Source organism: Aythya marila (assembly GCF_965140915.1).
Source record: "Aythya marila genome assembly, chromosome: 19".
Classification (NCBI taxonomy): domain Eukaryota; kingdom Metazoa; phylum Chordata; class Aves; order Anseriformes; family Anatidae; genus Aythya; species Aythya marila.
In genome coordinates this window covers 1,248,025-1,273,562 of record NC_139060.1, presented here as the reverse complement: position 1 = coordinate 1,273,562, position 25,538 = coordinate 1,248,025, and the positions used below count along the sequence as shown (strand labels likewise).

General features: G+C 46.2%; 1 protein-coding gene across 12 annotated transcripts in view; it reads left to right on the top strand.

Moving 5' to 3' along the window:
- Positions 1-25,538, top strand: part of ZNF618 (zinc finger protein 618) — a 179,212-nt gene that overhangs the window by 77,853 nt on the left and 75,821 nt on the right. For all 12 annotated transcript variants that reach the window (XM_082775711.1, XM_082775707.1, XM_082775710.1 and 9 more), the window contains exons 3-4: positions 9,299-9,555; positions 19,593-19,670. In XM_082775711.1, coding sequence (XP_082631837.1) covers positions 9,299-9,555; positions 19,593-19,670 — 335 coding nt within the window. The remainder of the gene's footprint in view (positions 1-9,298; positions 9,556-19,592; positions 19,671-25,538) is intronic.

The following is a 25,538-nucleotide window of genomic DNA, read 5'->3' as shown; positions in this document are numbered from 1 at the left end:
TAACACTTCCAAGCAGCGACCTTGAAGTCCTCGAAGCATGAGGTTCACATGAGCATGTTGCATGGGCTCTGACCCATTTTTTTTTTTTAATTTTTTCTGTTTTTCAGCAAGTTTTGCTCCTCCACTGATGGAGGTAGGAGGAGTTCCAATTCCCCAAAATGATTTCAGAGAACTAGAGTATACAGGTTCTTCTTGTAATGTTTGCTTTCAGAGGTTGTACCCACACTTTGAGAATATGCAATGGCATCTTGGTGATTCTGAAAAGAACTGAAATCTCCTGGGGGAACGGTAGTGACCATGACCTTCCTGTGCTGATCCGTTACCAGGAGTTCGTGTTATCAACGTGCAGTAGCATGTGGTGCCACCAGCATATGGTGCTACCACTAAGAGTGCTGCTGGCATTCTTCTTCCTTCTCTGGTATCTGTGCTTCAAAACGTGGATGGGTTCCCAAACACTTCTGGAAAGAATTGTAAGGTATATTTAAATGTGTGTACAGTATGCATTAAGGAAGTGTGTTCACTTTACTTCATTCAAGAGACATCAGGAGAGGTTGCTTGCTCCTATGGAGGGGAGATTCCCAGTAAGAGGATCTCTTTTCTGGCAAACCAATTGGAGCATGACTCAATGACCAGAGCGAGCTATCCATGCTGGAGATATGGTACTTATTTTGGAGGATAATGACTCATAGGAGAGACCCAGAAATGTGTTTGTTACTCCAGAACTTTGCACATCAAAATCAAGGCAGCCTCCATAGAAGAGAGGCACTAGATCAAACTGCAGGTGTGCTTTTGGCAGAGGAACAGCTCTAGAGCTCAGGAGGTTGGGTTGGATGAGTAGGTTGGTTGCTGTGAGGGAAAATTTGAAGCAGGAAGCATCGAAACTAGAAGCAAAATGTTCAGCTGTGTCACTGGAAAAAAATACACGTAGCCCCATCTTTTCTCTCTTTTAACCCTAAACTTGAAAGCCTTTTTGCCCCGTAACATCTGTGAAAGAGGTGGCCCTGGTGGAGGACACCAGGCAGTTCCCCTGCTTTCTGACCCACTCCACTTCTCTCCTCCCCATGCAAGGCATGGTGCCCACACAGTGGGGCTGCCCTGGGGAGCAAACGAGAGCTAAGAAGAGGGGGTAGGAAGGGCACCATAAATCATTTGTCAATCAAGCAAATTTTCATTTTAAATTGTTGTTTTTCTGCTTTCATCATCTCCATGTAAACTGAGAGTTCATTACCAGCTGTTCTGTCCATTCTACTTCTCTTAGCTCCAGTCCTGGCAGGAACCTTCTGACTCTGAAAACCATGGCAGAGGTCTGTAAGTTGAGCCCAGTGTTTTTTCAGCACTACATTTTTTGCCTGCTTTCATTTCTGACAGCTGAAGCCTTTTGATAAGGCATGAGATGAGCGAGCTGCCTGTTGGTTTTGAGAAGGCAAGCTGTAGTGTCATACGGGTGACGTTATCTCAGTGGGCTCTGCAAAGCATGGCCTTTCAAGTGTCCACTTCATGGTCCCAATTACTCTGCTCTTCTGAACCTCTTTGGTCCTGCAGACCAGAAGAGCAGGCCAAGCACTGTACAAGTGTGTATTTTAGTAGTGTAAAAGAGGACACATCATGCTTTCCCAAGGGGAAGTTAGATATCGCCATCATCAATATCAAGGCATTAGTGACGTACTGACGTGGCTAGGTTCTAATAGCCTGAGTGGTGTCCAGGAAAAAAAAAAAAGGAAAAAAAGAAGATGCTTCATGTTTGCTGCTGGGGAGGAAGAGCTTTGTTTGTAGGTGTTGACTCAGACTATGTCCTTCTCATTTGTTTCCTTTTCCTCTCCTTTTCAGGAGAAAACACACAGGAGCTGACGTTGAAAACTGAGTCTCCACTGATCTCACTTTGCTCCTCCCCAAAAGCTCAGCAGGATATGCGCTATAAAAATAGCCTCATTAGAAGCCATCTGAGTACATATACAATCACAGATCACTCAAAAGGGAGCACAGAGCATGCATGTTTCTGTTGCTGTCTTCAGAGAATTACATGACAAATTATTCCTAGCTGGAAGAAATGTCCTTTTGTAATTGAGGTTTTTTCTCATTCTTTCATAAGGGAGGAGTGTGTGTTTTTTAAGTAGCTTTTAGTCACTTTCATTATTTATGAGAATGCTACTCCAGATCAGAAAAAGCAAACTGCAAATGCGAGTTTCTTCTGGCTGCAGCAGCTGACTGATCCCATTTGCTTTCAGTCATTGCCGGTTCCGCTTATCACAGCCAGGAAGAAACGCTCTCCAAAGATAAAAACGACACCATATTGCAGCTCTTTGGTTTGCACCTCTTTCCCCTCCTTTTCCTTCTTCGGCAGGAGATGGGCTGGAAGCCTCTGGCCACATCCTGAGAGTGTTACGGTGCAGAGGAGACAGCTGCAAAGAGTTGCCCATTTCCTTTCTGTCCTCCCACCTGGGAGAGCTCCTACCATTGCTCCTTGTTTTGCTGTCCCTGGGGCATCACCTGGACTACTTGGCTTTATAGCCCAAACCGTGCAACTTGTGCAGTCACTTGTCCATAGTTTGTGGTTGCATCATCTGGCTGTGTAAAGCCTCAGGCCTCCAGGAGCTATTGTAGCTGTACCTAAATGGGTCCCAGAACACATATCTACCTGTAGCTGTCCAAATCCCCGTGATGACTCTTAAACAAGCCTCCTTAAATCTCTTCTGCCTTCACATGCTTGTATTTGTCATGAAAGTGGCTGTAACGTCATTGGAAGATGAAAGTCTGATGATCAAAGCGAGCAGCAATGTTGAAATGAGCATTGTGAGATGGTAGAGCTGGTAATACGGTAATTGGCTCTGTGGCCTAGTTACATAGAGGAGTGACACATACAAGTACAATGTTTGTTTGCCTCTTTAATGTTTAAAATCCATAGGGCCTGTGTTCTGGGAAGGAAGGAGCTCCAGTAGGAGCATGCGTTGAGCAATGATGTGAGCAGTGTGTGATCCTAAGGTTTGTGCCTCCTCTCCTCAGCAAGGGAAAGCCTCTTGGATCTCCAAGCTCCACAGCTTAGTAAAGACAAGACAATAAGTAGTAAAGGAGATTGGTATTACCCAGGAGAGCTCAAAGACATGGAGAAGAATTTAAACACACCCTGTGGAAGGAGGTAGGGTCTAAACTAGCACCCAGTGGAAGGAAGTTAGCAGATTATGCACTCTGCTAATCTCTGGTCTCATTTCTCTGAGGAGTTTTTGTCATATGCAAACAGTACTTTGAAGAATGTCCTTTTCCCAGGAGATACGCCATGGATGTTAAATGCAGGCTGGACTTAATAGAGGGAGTTGCAGTGGATCTGTGGAAGGCCACACCTGAACACTGTACAGTTCAGAGCCACCATGAGTGGGATGGATGCAGGTACCCAGGAGTGGAATCTGACTCACGGGAAGTTGTCCCTTAGTTCTTGTGCGCTGCTGTCTCCACCAAGTGGAGGCTCTGACCACATTCTTGGTACCTGTGTGTTACCCAGCAGTGCCCTGCAGGAATTCAGAAGATGGAGCTGGTCTCAGTGTTGGCACAGCATGAGCTCTCTGCCTCATGGTCACAACATTTGGAGACACAGTCACTTTTTGGTTCGTGGTGAGGATTACTTCTTCCAGGTCATAATACCAATTCTTGACTTAACTGAAGGTCAGGCAGCATGTTCTCAGTTACTGTCATTCTCAAGGGAATTTTCTGGGAAATGTTCTGGATCTGCTGCTGCTTTCTCCTTCTTTACATGGAGACCCTTTGACCTGTCTGGAACGAGGGAAAGCAAAACGCTGCATAACACACAGCAAGTGCAGTTTTGAAGACTTGCAAGGGATGCAACATCCTAGGACCAGAGGGGTAATGAAGAAATTATGCTTTACTGGGTCATGTCTCTTTGGCTCCTCACAGACCTGCAGTACTCCCCCTCTCCATCCTATCTGAAGTTTCCAATGTCTACTCTTTTTTCTCTACCAGTTTGCTGTGAGGTGTTTGTAGAGTTTTTTAAAGCCACAATTGGAGGTTTCAAACTCTGCTGTCCCACATGGATCTTCAGCCCTCCTTCCCCTGGTCTCAAGAGACAATTATATTCAGTTCTTCGTGACATCACCTCAGACCCAAGAAGCCTGGACTGATCCTAATTTTGATCTAGTCACAGGAGCACTGGCTGAACTTCACATGAGAGCAGAAGAAAGGGGCCTCCACGGATGGTGCCAGTGCTTGCCAGGAAAGCCATCTTTCACCATTGGTGCCTCCTCATCTCTCTCCAAAGCTGCATGGCCCCCGGTGGAGGCATCAAGTGAGCTGTCTGAGAGCCAGGCCTGAGCCCAGTGTTTTCAGTGCTGCGCTGTTGGATGAAGTAGCACCACGGTCCTGTTTCTTTTTCAAGTGCAGCTCACAGTCCCCTGCCGCGCTGATGGCTAAGTGGTGGGAGATGGATGTAGAAGACCATGTTGATTACTAAGCCAACTAAGTGGATTTCCAGACCACCTATGCAACTTCTGCCTCCTTCCTGTCAAGGTGGATCTATAACAGCAGCCGTCTGTCAGCCCTGCTACTCCTGGCCTGAAGAGGGACCTTCATGCCTGGGTCTTCATGCCTGGGGAGCTTTTTGGTTGCTGTTTCCAAGCAGATTGAGTCTGTCACTGGACAGTCACCATGAAAATGGTGATCGTTGCTGTGCCCTTAGGGACCACTCTCATTGCCACTATTTGCAAGTCAGCCCCACCACCCAAGTCAAGATCTTGTTTTGTGGTCTTGAGACAAGTTATCCCACGTAGCCTTACTGTCAGTCCCTCAGAGGCTGTAAGAGTAAAAATGAGGAAGATATTCTCAATCTGTGGATGTAGAAGTACCAGGGAAGATAGGAGGGGGCTGCTGCCTTCACCTGCTGTTGTCAGGAGCTGTTTTCAGGGCCCTCGTCACACATCATGTGAAGTAATCCCAGTCTGCTGGCTCCTCTGTCCCCTGCTGGCACATCCGTAGGAGAGGGAAGGTGGGCTGGGACCGTGTTGCCCTTCAGTTACATTTATGTGAAGGTATTTTGCAAAACCATTGTGCTCCTGTGGATATTTAGCTCGGGTGAATCTGCAGCTGAAGCTTGGCTAAAGCTTGGCATCAGCCAGTAGCTGGAAAATATCTGTGGGATATGAAATTATAAGAGTAATAGAAGAACACAGCTCTTCCTTCTTAAGCAAAACAGCAACAGTCATGAAGAAGATAAATTTGCTGTCAGGGGTGTGGGACTAATTCCAGCCACATGCAGCTCAACAAGGGAAACACAACACAGCATTTCCTTGCAGCGTGCTTGTGTTTGGGGTGGCATTCTCTGCATTTTGGCTTGTGTAGTCTGGGCTCTGGAGCCCTCAGTGCTCTGAAACAGGATCTGGCTTACGCAGTAAAACACCAGCACCTCGGGCTGCTGGAGGTGAAGGTGTGTCCTGGGGCTGTGGCAGCAGGGGTGGGAGCATATATATATACTGAAAAAAATCTCGTGTAGTTAGTGTTCATCATTTATTCCCTAGATGTGGCATGTGAGCGGGACGTGGCTGTGCATAGACCTCACCACAGGGTCACCGTGCAGGCGATGCCGGGGTGCTCGACGGGAAGCACTGGGGGCTGTAGCTTCACTTCCCTGGGTACATCTGCTAGCTGCTGCTCTCATTGCTCCTAGAAAGTGTCAGAAGACAGAGAGGGTCTTGATTCTGAAAATCCAGTAGCGCTGCTTTTTTTAAATTATTATTATTTTTGAGAGGGCTTGTGGGCTTCTCTCAGAGCTTCCATGCTCCAAAATCATGCAGAAGTCAGTTGCAAAAACATTTTGGGCTGGTTTCCTCTACATCGAGTATCTGATCAGGATTGTAACATATGGGGCAATGTCAGAGGAATGGATTGCTTTTAATTAATACTTGCAGATTTAGGTCCCACCTAAGAGCAGACTTCCCAACTGGGAAGCTACTTTCTTGGCAGAGATGGATCCAGAAGGTTGGTGAGTGTCAGGAGCAAAGTTTCAGAGAGTCCATTAGTCTGGTCTACTTGCTTACATCTTCCTGCAGCTTCTGGCCACTAAGTCGGGCACCTGTGTACCTCTGGCCAGCACATGTGTACCGAGCCCCCTAACCTGGGGCTGGCCAGATGCAGATGCCCTGGGTTTTGGAGCCTTTGAGAGTTTTGTTCTGCCTGAGCACATCCTTTGGAAAATGGTTGTTCCAGTGGACCACCATCAGTGCTCACATTTTATGCCTCATTTCAACTGTTTCCAGCTTCCAGTGATGAGCTCTCTCTCTACTTTTCCCTGCCAAATTAAGGAAAGACAGTATTTTCTCCCCATGAAGATTATAATACGCTGCAATCAAATCATCTCTCAGTCTGCCTTTTGGCATGAGAAGCAGCATGAAGTTGTTTGGTCTTATAAAGTCATAAAGCATTTTTTCCCAGTCTTGAACCATTTGAGTGCCTCTTTTTGAACCCTCTCCAGCTTTGCTAATCACCTTTTAAAAACAAGGGAGTTCAACCTGTCTGCAGTGCACTGGAGCTGGCTTTGCCGCAGCTTTGTGCAAAGAAAAAATCACCTCCATGTTACATCTTTCTGCTCTCACACATGTATCCAGAAGTCACGTTAGTCCTTTCAGCCACAGCGTGGCTCTGTGGCTGCAGAGCGACCTGCCTGGGGGGCTGTGGGTGAGCACTGGGTTCATGTCCATGAGGTCACCATGTTCCTGGACACATTTTGCTACGCTGAAACTACTCGGCTTGTGCAGGTCCAGTTGACAGAGCCACTGGGATCACTGGTTTTGGTGTCCCTTTCACAGTCATTGCTCTCCATCCCCCACACCTCCTTCAGTCAGCAGTAAATTTTAGCAGCAATGGTTTTAAATTTAATTCCAGAGCACGATGAATAAGTCTGCCTCAAATCAACCACTTGGGAAGCTCTGTGGAAATACCTCTGCTCAGGAGCACTACAGGTTGAGGATAGCGTTTTGCCTTACAGCATGTGGCCTGTTGCTCTCTCTGGACCATGTACTGCTGATAAATTTTGTCTGAATGTGACATAAAGCTGGGCACCGTCAGAATATCTCTGTTATTCCCACCAAACTTATGATCTGCTCAGAAAGCACTATCCTTAGTCTCACTGCTAGCTGTATAAGCTTTTAATTCCACATCACTTAGCTCCTGCATTGATTTTTATGTTGTTCTGTCTGGGATTGGCAAGTACAGGTTGCTGTGCCATCAATAACTGAGCCATTTCGCCTTCATTTTAGGTCAAAACCGGCTTTTACTGACTGCTTTTACCTTTCTGCCTAACAGTGAGAATTGTAGTGCTTTGATTTTGGTCTTCCTCCTTTTCCCCCATTAAGGGAGGGATTTTCATCCCCAGAACCCGTGGCTTTTGCTGCCTTTATCAGTGTTTTGCATTTCACACCTTCCTGGTCTGATTGATTTACAATTGATCCTACCCTTTTCACTCTCACTCCTGGCTGCTGCCTTTGCTTCGGCTTTGGAGCGGGCACTCAGCCATGTTGCTGTCTGGTAAGACTGATGGACCTTCTTGGACGTCCAATAATATTACCATAAAGAACTTCCAATTTTCAGCCACGTTTTCTCTGTCTTAATTCATCTTTCTCACTTATAAAAGCCCTGGATGATTTTGGGAGCATGGGGGGAAGCATGTGTGAGGAGGATGGGAATGAGTGGGGAGGCAGGTCAAGGCTAATTCTCTCTGTTTAGGGGCTATTAATTGCACATTTCATTCCATAATGAGAATGAAACGATGAATAATAAAATATCTGGTGATACGATGTGATTGACCCATTCTGAAATAGCAGCTACATGTCTGTGTAGGAGGTTGTGCAGTAATTACTGCAAAAGATTGTTCTCTTCCTTCATCTGCTCCTCTCATCTCCAGCCTCCCAGGCTTACCCACTGAGCGCCTTCTGCAGTTGCAACATTTGGATTTGTCTTCCAGCTTCATAACCAGAATCTGAAAGCGTTGCAGGAGTTAGTTTTATATCATGTTAATTTATGCTTTGTTCTGACTTCCTATAGTGTTCCAAGCAATGGGATTTACTTCCTTTTTTTGCCATTGCATGGTCTAATAACTCCAATCCATAAGTTCAGCCTATTTTTCACTTAATTTTGTCTATTACTTCCGCTTATAACTTTTTCAAACACTGCTGGCTGTTCCCAGTGTTAATATGACTCTAAATATGTCTCATACTCTTTAAAATCTCACGTTCTGTCTAGTCTAGGATATTGTTATAAATTTAGTTCTTCTGATTTCTGCGCAGACTGAACCAGCAATTATTTTATTTTTGCATTGCATGTTACAATTTATTAATAGTCAGTCTTGAAAACAAGGAGCCCATAAAGAAGGATGGGATGGCGCATTTGGAAAAGGAGCTACACTGGGTTAATACTTGGTCTTTGTCTAATGTGCTCTAAATCCCTTTGTTTTTTGCCACCTCAGCACATTTGAATTTGCTGGTATTGCCTTGCAGCTTTTGGTTGTCCAGGTTCCTTCCTTTTCTTAGGGGGTCTGGGAATTTATGTATTTTGTTTTGATTCTTTTCTTCTGTTAATTTTGTTTTTTCTCACTATTTTGTTCATCTGCTCCTAAATCCTTTCCTCCTCCATCTTTCCCTGCCCACTACACTTTCCCTGTCATCTTTAATACTTGCATCTGCCCATAAATTAATAGCCTCCATAGAAGTTGTTATCATGCTGTATGATCATCACTCTATATCACCTCTTTGATCATCACTGTATATGTTAAATAAGGCCATGTGAATACCACAGGATGAGAGTTAGGTTGCTTTGAAGGTTTAAGAGAAGATGCAACAGTAGATTAACGCATGCAGGAATGCACAGGGGCAGAGATAGCTCCAAATTACAAATGTTGGGAGCAAATGATGTTTCCTCTGCATGTGTGGACTACTTTTGGCACGATAGTCATTGTTTGGACTGCTGGAGTTGTTGTCGTGGACCTTCTAGGAGCCATCTGAAGTTCTGTGCTCCTGCTCACTGAATTGGGCTGGTTTTGACTGATAGTGTTGTTAGTGATGAGTAAGGTTATTTTCATACCTGGCAAGTGGTTTTACTACTTTTGTCTGGTTAAGTTTTAATTGTTTACTATTATGTAATTATTGTTTGTTTATATGAGTGGCACCCATACCTAACCATATTTTGAAATAAGCCACATTTTAAAATAATTGCATTAAACAAAAATATCTTTACCGAATTCCCACTCATTAAATGTGAGTGTTTGAAAATGAGAATTCATGGTTTCTCTTCTTTTCCCCCCATTCAGGGAGTGTTTGAAGAGGAGCCCACGGAGCCCAAAAGCAGAGGGCTCCGATTCGGTGACATCTCAGTCCTCACCCAGTGAAGAGGCTGGAATGATGACTGAGGTGAAGGTGAAAACAGAGGTACCAGATGACTACATCGAAGAGGTGATCTGGCAGGATGATGCCAAAGATTCGAAGAAGAATATAAAAGATGGGCCAGGAGACGTGCCAGCAGAGATCTGCGTGGTGATCGGTGGGGTTCGCAACCAGCAGACGCTCGGTAAGCCTTGGGTCAGTGTGCCCCAGAGCTGCTCCTGGTGCCTCGGCTCTGCTGAACAGACCAGAGCGGGGTGCACATTGCTCCCTGGGGCCTGGCTTAGGATTAGTGACTTCCTTTAACTATTGCTATCTGTTTGCATCTGGTCACTCCTAAAGACGCAACCAAGATAAGGGTAACTTTAAGAGAAGGATTATCACCTCTTCTGAAGAGTTAAATCGCATGTCCATCAGTCATGCAAAATTCTTGGTGAACCCAGGGCTGCCCAGTATAGAGGAGACCAGGAAAAAAAGCTTGAGAAAAAGTTTCAATGTTTTGAGGGAAGTTGCTCTGATGAAAGTAGATGTTCCTTTAAATAATTAGATTTATCTTAGAAACAGTTCTTCAGGTTGCTGTTTGTTAGTTTTTATGTTTGCTAGTAACATTTCAGAATAATTTTGACTTTGAGTTGGCTGCGGTGCACCACTTCCAAAACAGTATTTCCTATATCTACCCCACCTAGTGGTGTAAAGTAGTCATGAGAAGGTTTTCTTTTTTGCTGTGAACATCAGACTGTCCTCTCCTGCTCCGGGCAAGGGCATTTCTGTGGGGCCCTGGGGGAGCCTCTGCTCTGGCTATAGGGTCTCCTACATCTCTGGGACATGGAGCAGGTCCCAGGTGCCATGCAGTGACTCTGAGAGTGAGGGTGGTTGCTGATAACGAAGAGGAGAGAGGAGTGGGATGATGTTTCCTTTAAGGGGCTAGGGAGAAAGCTAATTTGAGCTGCCTGGTGTTGCTTTTGGGGTTCGTTTGTCTTGCAGGGGGAAGGAAAAGAGCCACTGATGTTAGATTTTCTCCTGATTTTTGCTTGATTGCTGTTCATGCTGTTGGAAAGAAATCCTGGAGGATGTTGTTAGCTGAGGACTGTCTTGGGAGCATTGTGGTCCTGCTTGTTTTCCCTTCGCCATCAGGACAGCCACTAGGAGAGGCAGGGTGGGTGGTCACTGCTATTTTATGGAAGTTTAAAACATTTGGGAAAAGCCTAAGTCTATAACTGGCTTCAACTTAAAAATCTTCTACTTTGAAGGAAACACTCTGTGTATTTTCAGATTTTTTTTGTGCCTCCACAGCTCTTGAGAAGTTGAAGACTGTATGGGCAACCCTGAAACACAGAGGTATCCCTGGGGATGGCTGCTGAGCAGAGGCAATAGGAGCTTCTTTTCCATCTGTGGACGCCAGCCCTTGTCGAGGGGATCTGGGCCTCTGTCACGTAGAACCCCCTTCCCCTCCTCCTGCTGGCTGGGCTCTGCAGATGGTGTCTCCTGAGAATGTGGTTTCCAGCTAAGGTTGACTAGATTGTCATGCAAAGTGGGGAATGGGGTTTTGCTGTTGGCTAGCTTGGATGCACACCAACATGTCACATATCGAGGGTGCTGGGGACAGGCTGGGGTGAGGGATTTCCTCCCCATGGGGTGAGGGACAGAGAGGGTTATTTACTAGCTAACAAGTGGTAGTTGAGAGTTTTAGAAAGTAAACCGGAGAACTTCTATCTGGAATTGCTTCTTGAAATGAAATGTGCATTGCATTTGTTATTTTATAGCCTCGTGCTGGGTTTCTTTAAAGGCAACTTGGTCCTGAGGCGATTGGCAGTTAGTGGCCGATTCCTTTGTGCAAAGAGCCCTGTAAGTGCCCCTATTCATCCAGCCATTCGCATAATTCTTGCTTGTTGGGGAGATGGCTCTGAATAACTTTTCTGTTTGGCCACCAAATACTGTGCTCTGTGTGGACTGACCATGGTGCCCAGATATCAGTTCCTTGTGGTTTCTTGGAACTGGCTCCCAGTCAATTCTTCTGGTCCCCTCCACTCCCCACAGAAACCACAGGCAGGCACTATTTCTATGGCTGCAGCCATCTGCAGAACTCACAGGGGAAAAGCCCTGTGCCTGCTGCTGCGCCGGAGATTTCGGCTGCTGCTCTGAGGCAGCCACAAGGTTGCAGGCAGCGGGGGGCACCAGTGCTGCCCAGCTCCGGAGCAGAGGCTCCACATGTTCTGCTGCTGCTTGCTGGTGCTTCCAGGAGGTGTTCTCCTGGAGCCTTTCTTCCAATTCTGGTAGCCCTGTGTCTAAATCACTTCAGCCATGCAGAAAGGCAAGGCCTCGGCAGGGTTTTATTCCCCTTCATCAGAGAAGCTGAGAAGGTGTCAAAAAGGGTTCTTTTTTATAGTAATTCATGTTGTGGGATGAAGTAGAGAACTGGAGGTAAATGAATCCCCATCCTTTCAATGGGAATGGGAAGCCTGCTCCCCAGACTGTGGTTTCATGGTGCAGTGGGCACAGTGGGCAGCACAGGGGATGTCTCACCTGAGCCAGGGGTGCCCGCGGGGGCAGAGCCCAAGTGGCTGCAGGTGACAGAGCTCACTGGGGGCTTGGCGTCAGGGCTGGGCCGCAGCGTGTGTTAGAAGATCTGTGCCTCTTTTCTGAGCCACGTCTCTTGCAGGACCCTGCCATGTTCACACATCTGTAACTTTCAGCAGTTTATAACAGGGATTCCCAGCTCGGTAGCCGTTGTTCTCTTGTAGGGCTTTCATCAGATTAGGCTGTGTGCATGCTGCCTGCTGTTTGGCTGCAAGTTCCCGTGCCTCTCCCTGAGCTCTGGTCTACGCCAAACTCTGTTTCAAGCCCTGCGGTGGATGAACGGGAAGTGCCATGGCTCTGCTGATGTTTGATGTTTGATGTTTGAATTTTTGGACTGCTACAGATTTTGGAATGCAGTGTTGGGATGCAGCGATCCATGAGATACTGGAGTTCAAGATGGAACTTGGTGGAAGAAGTAAGGCAAACAGTAGGATTTCTACCATGGACTTTCGGAGAGGCAACTTCGACCTGTCCTAAGACCTATTTGGAGTTATCTCATGGGCAAGATTGCTAGAAGGCAAGGGTGCTTGTGAGAGCAGGGCAACATTTAAACAGCACTTTTTTAAGTTCAGGATCCCTAAGAGTAGGAAATCGGGGAAGGGAGGCAGGAGACCTGTGTGGATGAGCAAGGAGCTCATCAACAAGATCAAAAGGAAGAGGAAGGTCTATGAACATACTCCAAATATAAGAAATTAGCTACCTATAATTGCTTACACACTACAATTTGCACCCCTCAGACTATTTTCACAAACGTTAAAGGTGCATGGTGGCCCTCGGGGACTCCTCCTGTCACTCCAGCGCAGCAGCACGAAGGAAGCTGGTTCCTCTCTTGTGCTCTTCCTTGAGCCTCCATGTAGAAGGAACGCTACCTCTCGCACAAGGACTGGGGGATGGGAAAGAAGCACTCACACAACCCCTGAGAATTGGCAACAGATTTCTTTATTGCCGGGACATCTTGCAGGTAAGCCTGCGGGATGTCCATGGTGTTTGGTGGCTCCAAGCTAATGCTTGGGATGGAGCCTGAGCAACGAGTAGGGAGCTGGCCGGGCACTCCTGCGATGCTGCTGGTGCTCTCACATGGAAGAGAGCAACGACATGCTGCGGTAGTCCCAGGTCTGTTCTGGTGGAGATGGATCTACTTCCATGTATTCCTCCACATCTTCTGGTGGATTCATCTCCATGGGCTCCACAGTCCTTGGCAGAAGGGTAAGCCAGTCTTTGCCCGGGATTGCCCAAACGGGATGCCTTCCATCCGGAAAGTTTTCAGGCCAGGGTGCCGAACCAGGGGGTCATCCAGTTCCACCCCGATGTCCCATGCCACTGTCAGCTTGATTTTCATGCATGGGTTCAATGCTGCCGTCTGTTTTACGGCCATGGCTGAGTCCCACGCTCCATTCTGGACTATGCCTGTGCTCCCCACGGCTGTCTGCCTGATGCTCCTGATTTTGCCCCATGCCACCGTTGTGCCTATGGGAAGGCCCAGGCCCCCTGTCGCTGGATGTTAGAGGGGGCAGCCTGTTCCCTGTGTCGTTGTGGTACCAGTGGTACCGCTGAAATGTGTCTGTGGGCTGCGCGCCAGAGGTCTCTCAAGCACTGGTGTGTCTTGTGCTGCCGGCGCTATCCCTCTGCCCATGACACTTCTCCTTCTTGTTAGCTGCATTCCTTCTTGGTGCTTCTTTGGATGACATTGCTGTCCTCGCACACCAGCAGGGCTGCTTCTCGCCTTGCTGCTTCTGGTCTCCTTCCTGCCGCGTACGCTGGCTGTCAGAGGCCCTAGTCGCTGAGCGAGTGGTGGGCCAGCTTCAGGGGGGCTGTTTTATAGGGCCCGCAGCAAAGGCGGGGCAGTGGTGGCCACTGTGACCTTAGCAAGCCTCTGTGCTGCAGTGGCCCATGCGTGGCCAAAGGTGGCTGTGTTGGGAGCAGCCTGGAAGATGCCCTCCCGTGGAAGAAGGAGGAGGGTTGGGGGGCTGAGGGCCCCTTTTCTGGGGCTGGCTCCCCCCGGCCATTTGGCTTGACAGAGAGAAAGGCTGCCCCTTGACCACAGGGACTGCCCTGCACCTCCCATCCTGTGTCCTGGGTTTATTTTAACACTGTTTTTTAGGTAATTTTGTTCAATTCTTTACAGAGAAGAACAGAAGCAAGGTGCATCTTCAGCCCTAGTTCCCATGTGTGCTTAGTGCTCTGAGTGAAGAATTTCTTCCTCATGTCACTTCCAAGCTAAATCTCCCCTCCATTTGTTCAAAGCCATTATTCCTTGTCCCATGGCTACACTCCCTGATAGAGTCCCTCTCCAGCTTTCTTCTAGGCCACTTTTATGGGTTAGGTTAGGTGGCAAAACTGCAGGACCTTGCAAATTGCAGCATGGTAAGACCTTGTTCCACATGTTCCACATACCGTTTTCCAGCTCAGGCTCAGCCTCTGGTCTGTGTAACACAGAATCACAGAAACATTAAGGTTGGAAAACACCTCCAAGATCATCTGGTCCAACCATCACCCTACCACCACTGTCACCCACTAAACCTTGTCCCCAAGCACCACGTCCAACCTTTCCTTAAACACACCGCCAGGGACGGTGACAGCACCACTTCCCTGACAACCCGTTCCAATGCCTGACTGCTCTTTCTGAGAAGAAATGTCTCCTCATTTCCAACCTGAAGCTCCCCTGGTGCCACTTGAGGCCGTTCCCTCTAGTCCAAACTCCTCAGAATAGCACCCTTTCCTCTTCTGGGACATTTATTCCTGGCAGGAATGTAGGTCCCACATCCTGAGGCCCAACCGCACCCTGATGTTTCCATTTCCCCTCACTTTTACTCTCAGCCCCCTCACGACGAAGGGCTGGGGCCACCACCTCCTGCTCCCCTCCCACTTCACCACCGTCTTCTCCTCATACCCCCCCTGCTTTAGAAACAGAGTCCTTCTTTTACAAGTAAGGACCTGAAGGATGGGGTGAACCAAGTGACACTTCCCAAAAATCTTCTGGAGAGTCTGGTTTGGGCCAAGAGGATACCAGGGGCTGCAGCTGGACTGGAGCTCGGGCAGCACCTGGAGGAGACTGGGGCAGACCCCCAAAACATGCCCTTTTTTGTGTTTTGCTGAGTTTGTGCCCTTTTGCTCTCAGCCCTGTGGGGCTGCCCTCCGGTTCTGCTTTCTGCTGGAAGCTGCTGTCTGGCTGCAGGTGCTTAATTATCCAGGTGCTAATGAAGTTCATACAAACACCCTTTTGACCCCAGGACAGCCAGTGGAAGGGGTGAAGGATTCAGGGAAGAAACCCAATGAAGAAGAGTAAGTGTACAAGAGCAAATGTAGAGTCCTGCACCTAGGAAGGAACAACCACATGGATAAGTATGGGCTGGGGGATGACCTGCTGGAGAGGAGCTCAGCAGAGAATGACCTAGGGGTTCCTGGTGGACAACAGGTGGACAACAGGTCAGCCATGAACCAGCAGTGTGCCCTGGTGGCCGAAAAGGCCAAGGGCATCCTGGCGTGCATTAAAAGGAGCATGGCCAACAGGTGGAGGTGATCCTCCCCCTCTGCTCTGCCCTGGTCAGGCCTCACCTGGAGTACTGTGTCCAGTTCTGGGCTCCCCGGTACAAGAAAGACAGGGATCTCCTAGAAGGAGTCCATCAGAGGGCCACAAAGATGATACAGGGTCTGGAGCATCTTCCCTATGAGGAAAGGCTGAGAGACCTGGGTCTGTTCAGCCTTGAGAAAAGAAGACTGAGAGGGGATCTCATCAATGTTTACAAATACCTGGAGTGTGGGAGACGGAGTGATGTGACCAACCTCTTTTCAGTGGTTTGTGGGAACAGGACAAGGGGCAATGGCCACAAAATGAGCACAGGAAGTTCTGCACCAACATGTGAAAGAACTTCTTCACGGTGAGGGTGATGGAGCACTGGAACAGGCTGCCCAGGGAGGTTGTGGAGTCTCCTTCTCTGGAGATATTCAAGGCCCATCTGGACGCCTACCTGGACAACCTGCTTTAGGGATCCTGCTAAGGAGGTTGGACCTGATGATCTCTTGAGGTCCCTTCCAACCCCTACAATTCTGTGATTCTGCAGTTCTGTGATTCCTTTTGATCTGCTGTTATGCATGAGTCTCACAAGGCCCATGGGTCCCCCGGGTCATCCCAAGCAAGGGCAGCCAATAGACTGATGGCTCCCATGGGCCCAGAGCTGCTGTCTCCTCACCGGTGTGTCTGGGAGGGCACAGCTTAGAGAGCCGATGTCTCCTCTCCTCCTCCTTTGTCCATTTTATCTTGCTCACTTCATGTGCTGGCCTTGGGCCAGGGCCATTTGAAGAGCTCCAGCACATCAGCATTTCTCAGGGCAGGGCTGTGAGGGCAAGAAAGGCCAAGAAGCAGACTGTGAAGTGATCTAGAAAGGAGAGGAAAATAAAATGGCGTTGGTGTTATAAATCAAGAGAAAGGGAGGGAAACTGTTTGGCTGGTGTGGATCATTTTCTAATTCTGGGAATACCGTCAGGTCAGTATTTGTGTTTTGAAGGACTGAGTTATCTGTGAGTTGGTCAGGAGAAGTTTTATACAAGACTATTTCAACTCCCAGTCTGGTCCGGGCTTTATGAAAAATATTTTGGAGAGGATTTTTCAAGTCATGCATTATATCAGAAATGTTTCTGAGACAATGTGAAGAGTGAATCCTTCTGCTTTGAGACTATCAATCTAACATGTACATGCTTGATTCATACCATGATGCTGATGTCTCAGGTACTGAGCTGCTATGCACACATAATTCGTGAGATCTTTGGATTCTCCTTAGTTAAACCACGTAAGTGCTGCAAAAGCCTTAAAAATTTCCAAGCCCATCTGTCTCTGTGGCTTGGAAACAAAATGTCAGAGGCTACAGAGATGTTTAATAGGTATCAACCATCATTATCCTTTGGAAATGCATCCACTTTAAGGGCTCTTTTCTGATTTTTTTCCGCACAATTTAGATGGAAAAGCAGTGGAACGTGGCTCTCCTGTTGGATAAACACAAAATCGATATTCAGGGACCTGGATTTTTGACCGTGTATTGAGATACATGTCTGGTATGTGATGGAAGGGTGTGAAAGTCTAATCAGGAACAAGAGAGCAAGGGAAAGCTCTGGACACGCTGAGTGTGTTGCCCAAATTCTATCTGCAAGGCTCAGTAGAAGTCTGGCCAAACTGAGTGCACCAACTAACCAAAAACCCTCCCCATCTTCTCACCTACTACAAGCAGCTTTAACCTTGCATGGCACATCCTGATGTGGGTGAGGTCTGAAATAAGCCATGACCACAGTGGCAGTGCCCAAGGCAACACGAGCATGTCCTTTGTAAAGCCTTAGCATGTGTTATTTCACTTCATCTCTAGTCAACTCTAACAATACATTTACTGTGGCAAACACTCCCTCCTTTCACAGTGGGATCTGTGCCTCTGACCCCACCATGGTGTGCTGCATACACAGCTGGGGCTGTTGGGCTGTCTCGCAGTCCCTGTGGGGCAGCGCTCGGCCACCTGCACACCGGAGGTGGGTAGAGGTGCCCCTGGCAAAGCTGTCTGTAGCCTTCCCCACGTTACATGTGAGAGCTGAGTCACAGGGGATATTGGGACCAAAACACTTGCTATGAGATGTGCTGGGCTCTGTTCTGCCTTCAGTTCCTGCCCTTGCTTCCTGGGCAGAGCCCATTGCATGGGGCAGCAGTGCCGGTTTGGTTGCATTCTGGCAAGGGAAGACACTATGCAATCACTTGTATGGCTTATGTTCTTCTTGAAGAACTTCTGCACAAGCAAATGCATTTATGTGCCTTAGACCACCTGCAGAGGAGGAGAGAAATACAAGAATTGAGGGGGGGGAGGGGGAGGTATGTGTGTGTGAAATCAGCCCAGAGCCCCTAATTGGTTTTCATCTATTTTTATTTTTTGCAGTGCTCTGTGTGTACGCAGCACTGTTTTAGGGGCATGGGTGGGTGGCAGTTTCAGTTTGCTGGTGGTACAGCTGAACCTCAGGCACTGAACAAGGTTACGGGTTGGAATGGCCCAAATGATCGGGAGCGCACTCATCTTCTGGCCGTGCTTGCTCTGGGACTCTAGCTGGAATAGTTTTCAGAAAAGAGCTGTGGAGATTCGCGATCAATTTCATCAGTCTTTGAGCATGGACAATGAGGGCTGGCAGATGCTGCTGACTTGCCATCTATTTGTATCTGTATACAGGAAATGCGGCTAGGTACAATGTAAGAGGCTGTGGAGCAGATCACAGTCAACTGACTACAGTGTCCGTATTTTAGAGTGTTTTTCCAGATGTGTTCTCCTGTGTTCGGGCTATAGCGAATTGCGTGTTTGAGCATCAGTGACAAAGTATCCTCCCAAGGTCAAAAGAGAGTCCTAAGTGATGCTAACAGTGATGGGCAGGGAATTCAGCATGGCTGTGAGATGGGAGGAGGGTTGTTTTCTTCAGAAGCTGTAAGCAATAGGACATGGAGAAGAAAGAATGTGTGTACAGTGTGTTCAAAAAACATGTTTGATTTTGTTCCTGGAAAGACCTTACTCAAGAGTAACACACAGTAAGTATTGCTGTAATGTGATGTTTGGAAGTGTTTATTTGGACGTGAGCGTGAATGTTGTGTTCTTGTTTGTGGCTCATCCTTGAGTTTTGCTGTTTCGCATGATCAGGAAGATTTTTCCAAGGTTGCATGCATGTCCATGGAAAGGAAATACTCCGTTCACACTAAAGAATCCTCAGCCCTGCCTTCTCCCACCTCCTCTTCCAGTGATTGCTGTTCTTGCTCTACCAGATAGGACATACAGGATCTATTACTTACCTGCTGATGGACAGCTAACAAATGCAATACATTTTGCAAGTGAGAGCTTTAAAGTCTAACTGACAGCCTGTTTGCCAAGATGGAGTGGGAAAAAAGGGTTGAATCATCTTAAATAACAAATCTGAGGAAATTTTTGTCTGCCTGTCCAATAAACAGAAGAGGCTAAATTCATTGCATAATTTCATCATTACAAATGATTCTCCCAGCTCTCTTTCTCTGGTTTCATTTCAAATGACTATTTGCAGATGTGTGTTTTCTGGAATTAGATACACAAATTGAGAAGAGAGACTACTGTGGTCATGTGATTTTCCTTAAAAAGGTCAAAAGTTCTATTTGTATCTATTTGGTTTCCTCTGGGTGGATATTTACCAAATCTCTGTGGGTTTCCTGAGAAATTTGTACATTGTGCATTTCTTGAGAAATTTTGAAAACTACTTGCCTCAAGATAACATACTGCCTTCTTTTTTTCAGTTGAAAAGCTTTTTTCCCATTTACTAGGAACTTACTGAAAAGTAATTCAAGGTTATTTCTGTCCATAGGAAATATTAGTCATTATTATAAAATTATAAGTCAGGCTATTTTGAGAGTGGCTCTTTCATGTTAGCAAATTTATAAAGATATACTGAAAATGTAAGTTCAGGGTAATATGCCAAGGAATCTTAAATAAGGCTGTAAAAGGAATAGAGTCTGCGTAGTGATTTCCTGCATTTATCTCCATGAATCTTCCAAAAATTACTTTGTTGCAAACTGCATTTTTTTTGTCCCTGGTTTACGGATAAGTTTATGGTGAGGCTGTTTTTCCTGATCTAATATGGTGTTGTATGCTTTTCTGTCTTGTTTTTCAGGATCTTATGAGTGTGGAATATGTGGGAAGAAATACAAGTATTACAACTGTTTCCAGACCCATGTGCGAGCTCATAGAGGTATCTCTCTCCTGCTCAAATATTTGGGAATCCTGGGGTAACATTCAAGCTCAGGGAATATTGTGGGGAAGGCTTTGAAGATTGCTCTGCCACTTCTCTGTCCGTCACTAATGCTTCTTTTGGGTAGCCCATTTGTAGGATAATCTTTTTGGCTCTCTGATCTCTGTGGCTCTCCACTCCAGCAGTATTCCTCCTGAAGTTGTGACCAGCCGCTGTGCTTGGTGCAGTAGGATAACTGCAGTATTTACTGCACGGGGCTGTTTGCGGCATTGCTGTGTGTTGGGAGAGCTGCAAATCACTAAGTCTCTCCTGGCAGATGAAATCATGTGCCAGCCTCAGGCACTGTAGGCACCTGCCCGAGGTGTTATGATCCACCCCTGCTGTGTCTAGGTGGAGGACGGTTACAGACCAAGGCAAAAAGTTCAGGCAAAATCCAGGACTTCAGGATGTTCATACCTGTGCAGAGGGTTGTTTTTATTCATGGAAAAGGATTACACACAGTAAAACGCATCAGGTGCTGATGTTCGTTACTATTTATGGATGCCCACAGTACAGGCTGCTGAATTGTGTATCTCACTTTATGCTGGCAGTGGTATGCTTCTGTATTTTCATGCTACACATAAAATGATACTTGAAATCATCCCCGTGCCCCTGCTGAGGTCACTTTCCAAATGTATTGTTTGCATGAAATTTCTTGTGCTTAGTCAGAAGTGATTTTCTTTTTCCTGAATTTTCTGTAAGTCTGGCTAATTTCAAGTTACTTAATTGCAGAAATGGGGAAGTTTTGCTTGGCTGTTTTGTACAATTAGCGTAGCATGTATAATTTGGAGAAATACGTATCTAAAATAGCAAAACCATAGGGACTTGAAACTAGATCACAAGCCTTTCGGTGTTTTTATTTTCCACCTGAGTTAAGCACTGAAGTGTGTCAGACTTGTAGGAGCATCTGCGATATCTCCTCATTTTTCACTAGCAATATTAGTGTTCTTTGTCTTCCATTAAACAATTAACTGGGATGTCTGAAGGCACATAAGGGAATCTCCCAATGAAAACTGAAAATCTTGGAATAATGAATGCTAATGTAGTGTTAAATCTTAAATGCTTAAACTCTCAGAAGTCAGCAAACGCACAGCTGAAAAGGAAGCATGCATCTGAAACTTCTCAGAGTCTACAGTCACAGTAAATACTTTAATTGCATGGTTGCATAGTTCTTGTGTGCTGTTTAACATCATAGAGCTTCTTCTGTATCCTTAGATAGATGCATAATTGGTTTTTGATACTGGTATTTCTTTCTAAATGCCAACAAAACTCCTAGAAGTCCTTTAAATAACTGCTACAAACTAGCTTCGCTCTGCAGTTGAAGAAAAAAATCCATAAAATAATAGTGAGTGGCGACTGCCCCACCCACTGTAGGAGAACATCAGGTTTGTGACTGTCTGAGGAACCTGAATATGGTTCCTGGAACATACCTAATCCTGAGGGCACTGGCAGGTGAAGTTGCTAAGCCACTCTCTCCATTATATTTGAAAAGTTGTGGCAGTCAGGGGAAGTCCCCAGTGACTGGAGGAGAGGCATAACCTCCATTTTGAGAAAGGGTGAAAAGGAGGATGCAGGGAACTACACATTGGTCAGCCTCACTTCTTTGCCTGGGAAGATCATGGAGCAGATCTTCCTGGAAGCCATGCTAAGGGACTTGAAAAACTGGTGATGGAGACATCCTGCGTGGCTTCACTAAGGGCGAATTGTGCCTGACTAACTTGCTGGCCTTTTATGACAGATTGACAGCATTGGTGGACAAGGGAAGAGCAACTGATGTCATCTACCTGGACTTGCCCAAAGCCTTTGATATGGTCCCACGCAATATCCATATCTCTAAATTGGAGATACATGGATTTGATGGGAGGACTATTTGGTGGGTAAGGAACTGGCTGTATGGCTTCATCTAGAGAGCTGTGGTGAAAGGTTCAATGTGCAGATGAAGACCAGTTATGACAGGTATTCCTCAGAGGTCTGTATTAGGATCAGTACTGTTTAATACTTTCATTAGTGACATGAATTGAGTGCTCCCGCAGCAAGCAGGTTTGCAGATGAAACCAGGCTGTGTGGTGCAGTTGACATGCTGCAGGAAAGGGATGCCATCCAGAGGGACCTGGACGGGCCAGAGAGGTGGGCCTGTGCCAATTTCATGGAGTTCAACAAGGCCAAGTGCAAGGTCCTGCACCTGGGCCAGGACAATCCCCTGGATATGGAGCTGTTGGAACAGGTCCAGAGGAGGCCACGAGGATGATCAAGGGGTTGGAGCACCTCTCCTATGGAGACAGGCTGAGGGAGTTGGGGTTGTTCAGCCTGGAGAAGAGAAGGCTCCAGGCTGACCTTACAGGGGCCTGACAGTGCCCTGGCCGGGGCGGGGGGGACACGACTCTTTGCAGGGAGCGGAGTGATAGGGCAAGGGGTAATGGCTTTAAATTAAAAGAGGGTAGGTTTAGATTAAATATGAGGAAGAAATTCTTTACTCAGAGGGTGGTGAGGCCCTGGCTCAGGCTGCCCAGAGGAGCTGTGGGTGCCCCATCCCTGGCAGTGCCCAAGGCCAGGCTGGATGGGGCTGGGGGCAGCCTGGGCCCATGGCAGGGGTTGGAACTGGATGGACTTCATGGTCCCTTCCAACCCAAACCATTCCATGGTTCTGTGATTCTAATAGTTTGCTGACATACAGAGGGCTTTACTGTTGCCTCACAGCATTGCAATAATTTTATAATAATGATAGCAATATTTAAATTTGGGACAAGGATTGCTTTTATTTTACCTCTCTCCAACAAGCACTGTGGGATCCTTACTGCAACAGGAATTTGAAGGAGCTGCATTAGTATGAGATCAGCTGCTATTGTGTGATTCAATTTACTAGTATTTATATATTTATTTATATTGCAAATGAAATTAAGGTATGCATCAAATGGTCTCGATTCATCACCATACACATGTACAATTGATATCTGTAGGTTTACCACAAACTCAGTGGAGACATTGTTTTGCCTTTTGCTTCTAAAGTCTTTTTTATGTGTAGCTACAGAAGATGGAAATTTTCAAAATTTTGTATGTGGAAATTTATTAGTAATTTTCATGTCAGCACTGGAAAAGCACAATTTATGTATGTAAAACTTAGAAAGTGTTGTTTTATCTTGCTGTAAATTGATGCATGCAGTGGTAACATTTAAAGTGCATTTAAATTGCCTAAAGACAATAAAAATCAAAATGAGATATTTATTCTTGTATACTAGTCAACAAGAAATCAAATTGAAAATTTGATGCAACTCTGTAAATGTGATTCTCCAAGAAACAGTCCCCGAACTAGCTGCTTAAGCAGTTCAGAAGTGTACCTATCTGCAGACAAATAATATACTATTGAATGTGCACGTCATGTATACCTAAAAAAATAATAATAAAGAAGGCCTATATGGAGGAAAGCTCTGTGTCCTATTATCCATTGAGAGTCAGACACAGCTGAGCCTGGACCCTTTTGACTGGGCAAGGAAGGAGCAGTGGCAGGACCTGGCATTCCCTCTTTGCCTGATGGTTTTTCTGAGCATCAGCCACCGCCATGTGTCAGACACCTAGTACCTGCCTTTGGGGGTTTGGCTGATGCAGGATCAGCTCTCCAGCTCAGCATCAAAATAACTGGAGCAAGCTCAGGCTGCTTTTCTTCTCCTTGGGTGCTTTCTTCCAGGGCTTTTTGGGCCCTCAAGCAGAATTACCTACTTTTTGTTAAGCACTGAAGGATATCCCCCTTCCTCTTGAACAGCCCCACTGCTTTTTGCTTTCTTGTGACATTGCTGTGTCACTAACAGGATTTGTGTAGGCCCTGCAGATGGACAGAACTGGTGATCCAGTGGGATCATCAGCTATTTCCTGTCGTGGGAGAGGAGAAAGGTTCAAACCTGATCAACACAATTACTTTGGGACAGAACAAATGAAAAAGCATCTCTATAGCCAGCCCTGCTGTTCTCAATCAGTGACACAAGTTCTGTTCCTAGGAGGGGAGGTTGAAAGGTCCCAAATTGTCCTTGCTTAGCACTGGGTTATTTCTAAGCTCAGTTTTGTGCAGCCTGGTATCAAGGTAGCAGCAGTAGCTGGGGAGCTTGGGGCTGGTGTAGGCATGGGGTCTTTGACCCTCTCCCTTTTTGTCCTTAATTGTCAGATCATTGGTTTAGCCCACACAAGACCTGAATTTGTTCTCATCCTTTGAGTTGTTCAGTTCCACGTTGACTCTCACTTGGTGACATCTTTAAGGTGTAAAAATCACATTCTTCTCTGTAGTGATCATTTTCAATAGAAATTTCCTATATTTTTCTTTATGTGCACTTGCCTACTTGCTGAATGTCCATGGCAGAGAAGCTGTGCTGACAGTGATTTTCTTCAGGCTGACTTTTTTTCTTCATCTGCCTTCAGGAATGGTGGTTTCTTAATAAAAAACTGAGCATCCTCATAGTTTATTGAGCCTTCTCTATGGTGCTCTGCTTGGCTGGAGGAATTCAGGGAGCGATTGATCTCCTGGTACTTTGCAAGTGCTAAGGGTCGAGGTAGCTCTTTGTCAAAGAACTGCTGCCTTGCAGGCTCCCTTTCTGCTTTGCTCTGAAAGCCCAGTTGCAGGCATGGGAACCCCATGTAAAGCTTTTACTCTACCAAGAGTCAGGTACGTAGGTAAGAAATTTGCTCACTACAGATTATCTAGGAAGAAATGAAAAGATTGCAAGAAATGAAAAGAAGTGAAAAGGTTATTACCCTGCGCCTCTCCAAAATGCAAAAAATAAAAATAAAAATAAAAATGTTGGGCTGAAAGGCTCCTTTGTGAGCTGTTGTGCAGCCCCACAGGACCAGGGCTCCTTCCTCTCCCTGCAGAGCTGCTGGAGCTGGGCTGGAGCAGAGAGGCTGCAAATTCCTGGTTGCACTGGTGGGCACTGTCCCAGCTGTCAGCATGGACAAACGTTGCTGCGTCACCTACAGGAAACCCAGGCCTCAGAAATGTGTTGCTTACAGTACTTTTTGTTTAGCTACATGGGGCTTTTCAAGTCATTGGAAGGTTTGGAGTCTCTTCAGGAATTAGTCAGCTAGAAAGTTTTGTTTTGTACGGTTCAGTTGGATTTGAGCAACATGAGCAGCGAAACATCGGCATGGTTTGAGTGAGGAGAATTATTTCACTTTTAGATAACTCAGAAATGGCTGAAATTACTTTATTAGACTTTCAAAAAGTAAATTAAAAAACCTCTGGGCTGAGGCCAAGCAAGCAAGATTTTTACCCAATGGAGAATTCTTCAGAAAGCAAATGAAAGAAAATAGCAAGATTCAAGTTTAACCCTCGCAGGATATATCGCCTCCGCTGTAATAATTGGTGGAAGTTCCCTGTTTCCAGATAAGCATTTCTGGGCTGAAAGATGATTTTGCTTGAGCTGTTTTTCTTTATTATTTATTGACATTATTTAGTTGCTGCAGTGCCTCCCTGAGAACAGACTGGTTCTCTGTTACCTTTCCACATGCGTGTGCTAGCCCAGGGCCTGATACAGCACCGTCAAGGTAGGGTTGTTGACTTCAGGTGAAATTTCTAGTTTAACTAATTGTTTGATGATCTGAAAAATTCTCAGAGCTTCTGGAGTTTCTGGTAGGTGCTTTGCAAGAATGGCTTCTGCTTAGTTCCAAAAATATGAAAAGGAAGATGGCTCATTCAAACTGTGAATGTGGAAAAAAGCATTTTTCCTATGTGCATGTTTTTGGAGTGTTGAGTTGGAGCAGTTCTGTGATTGAAACAATTTTGAGGTGAGAAGTTGAAAATTAATAGAGAAATAACCATTCTTGAGGAGAGATGCTGGTTTTGAGCTG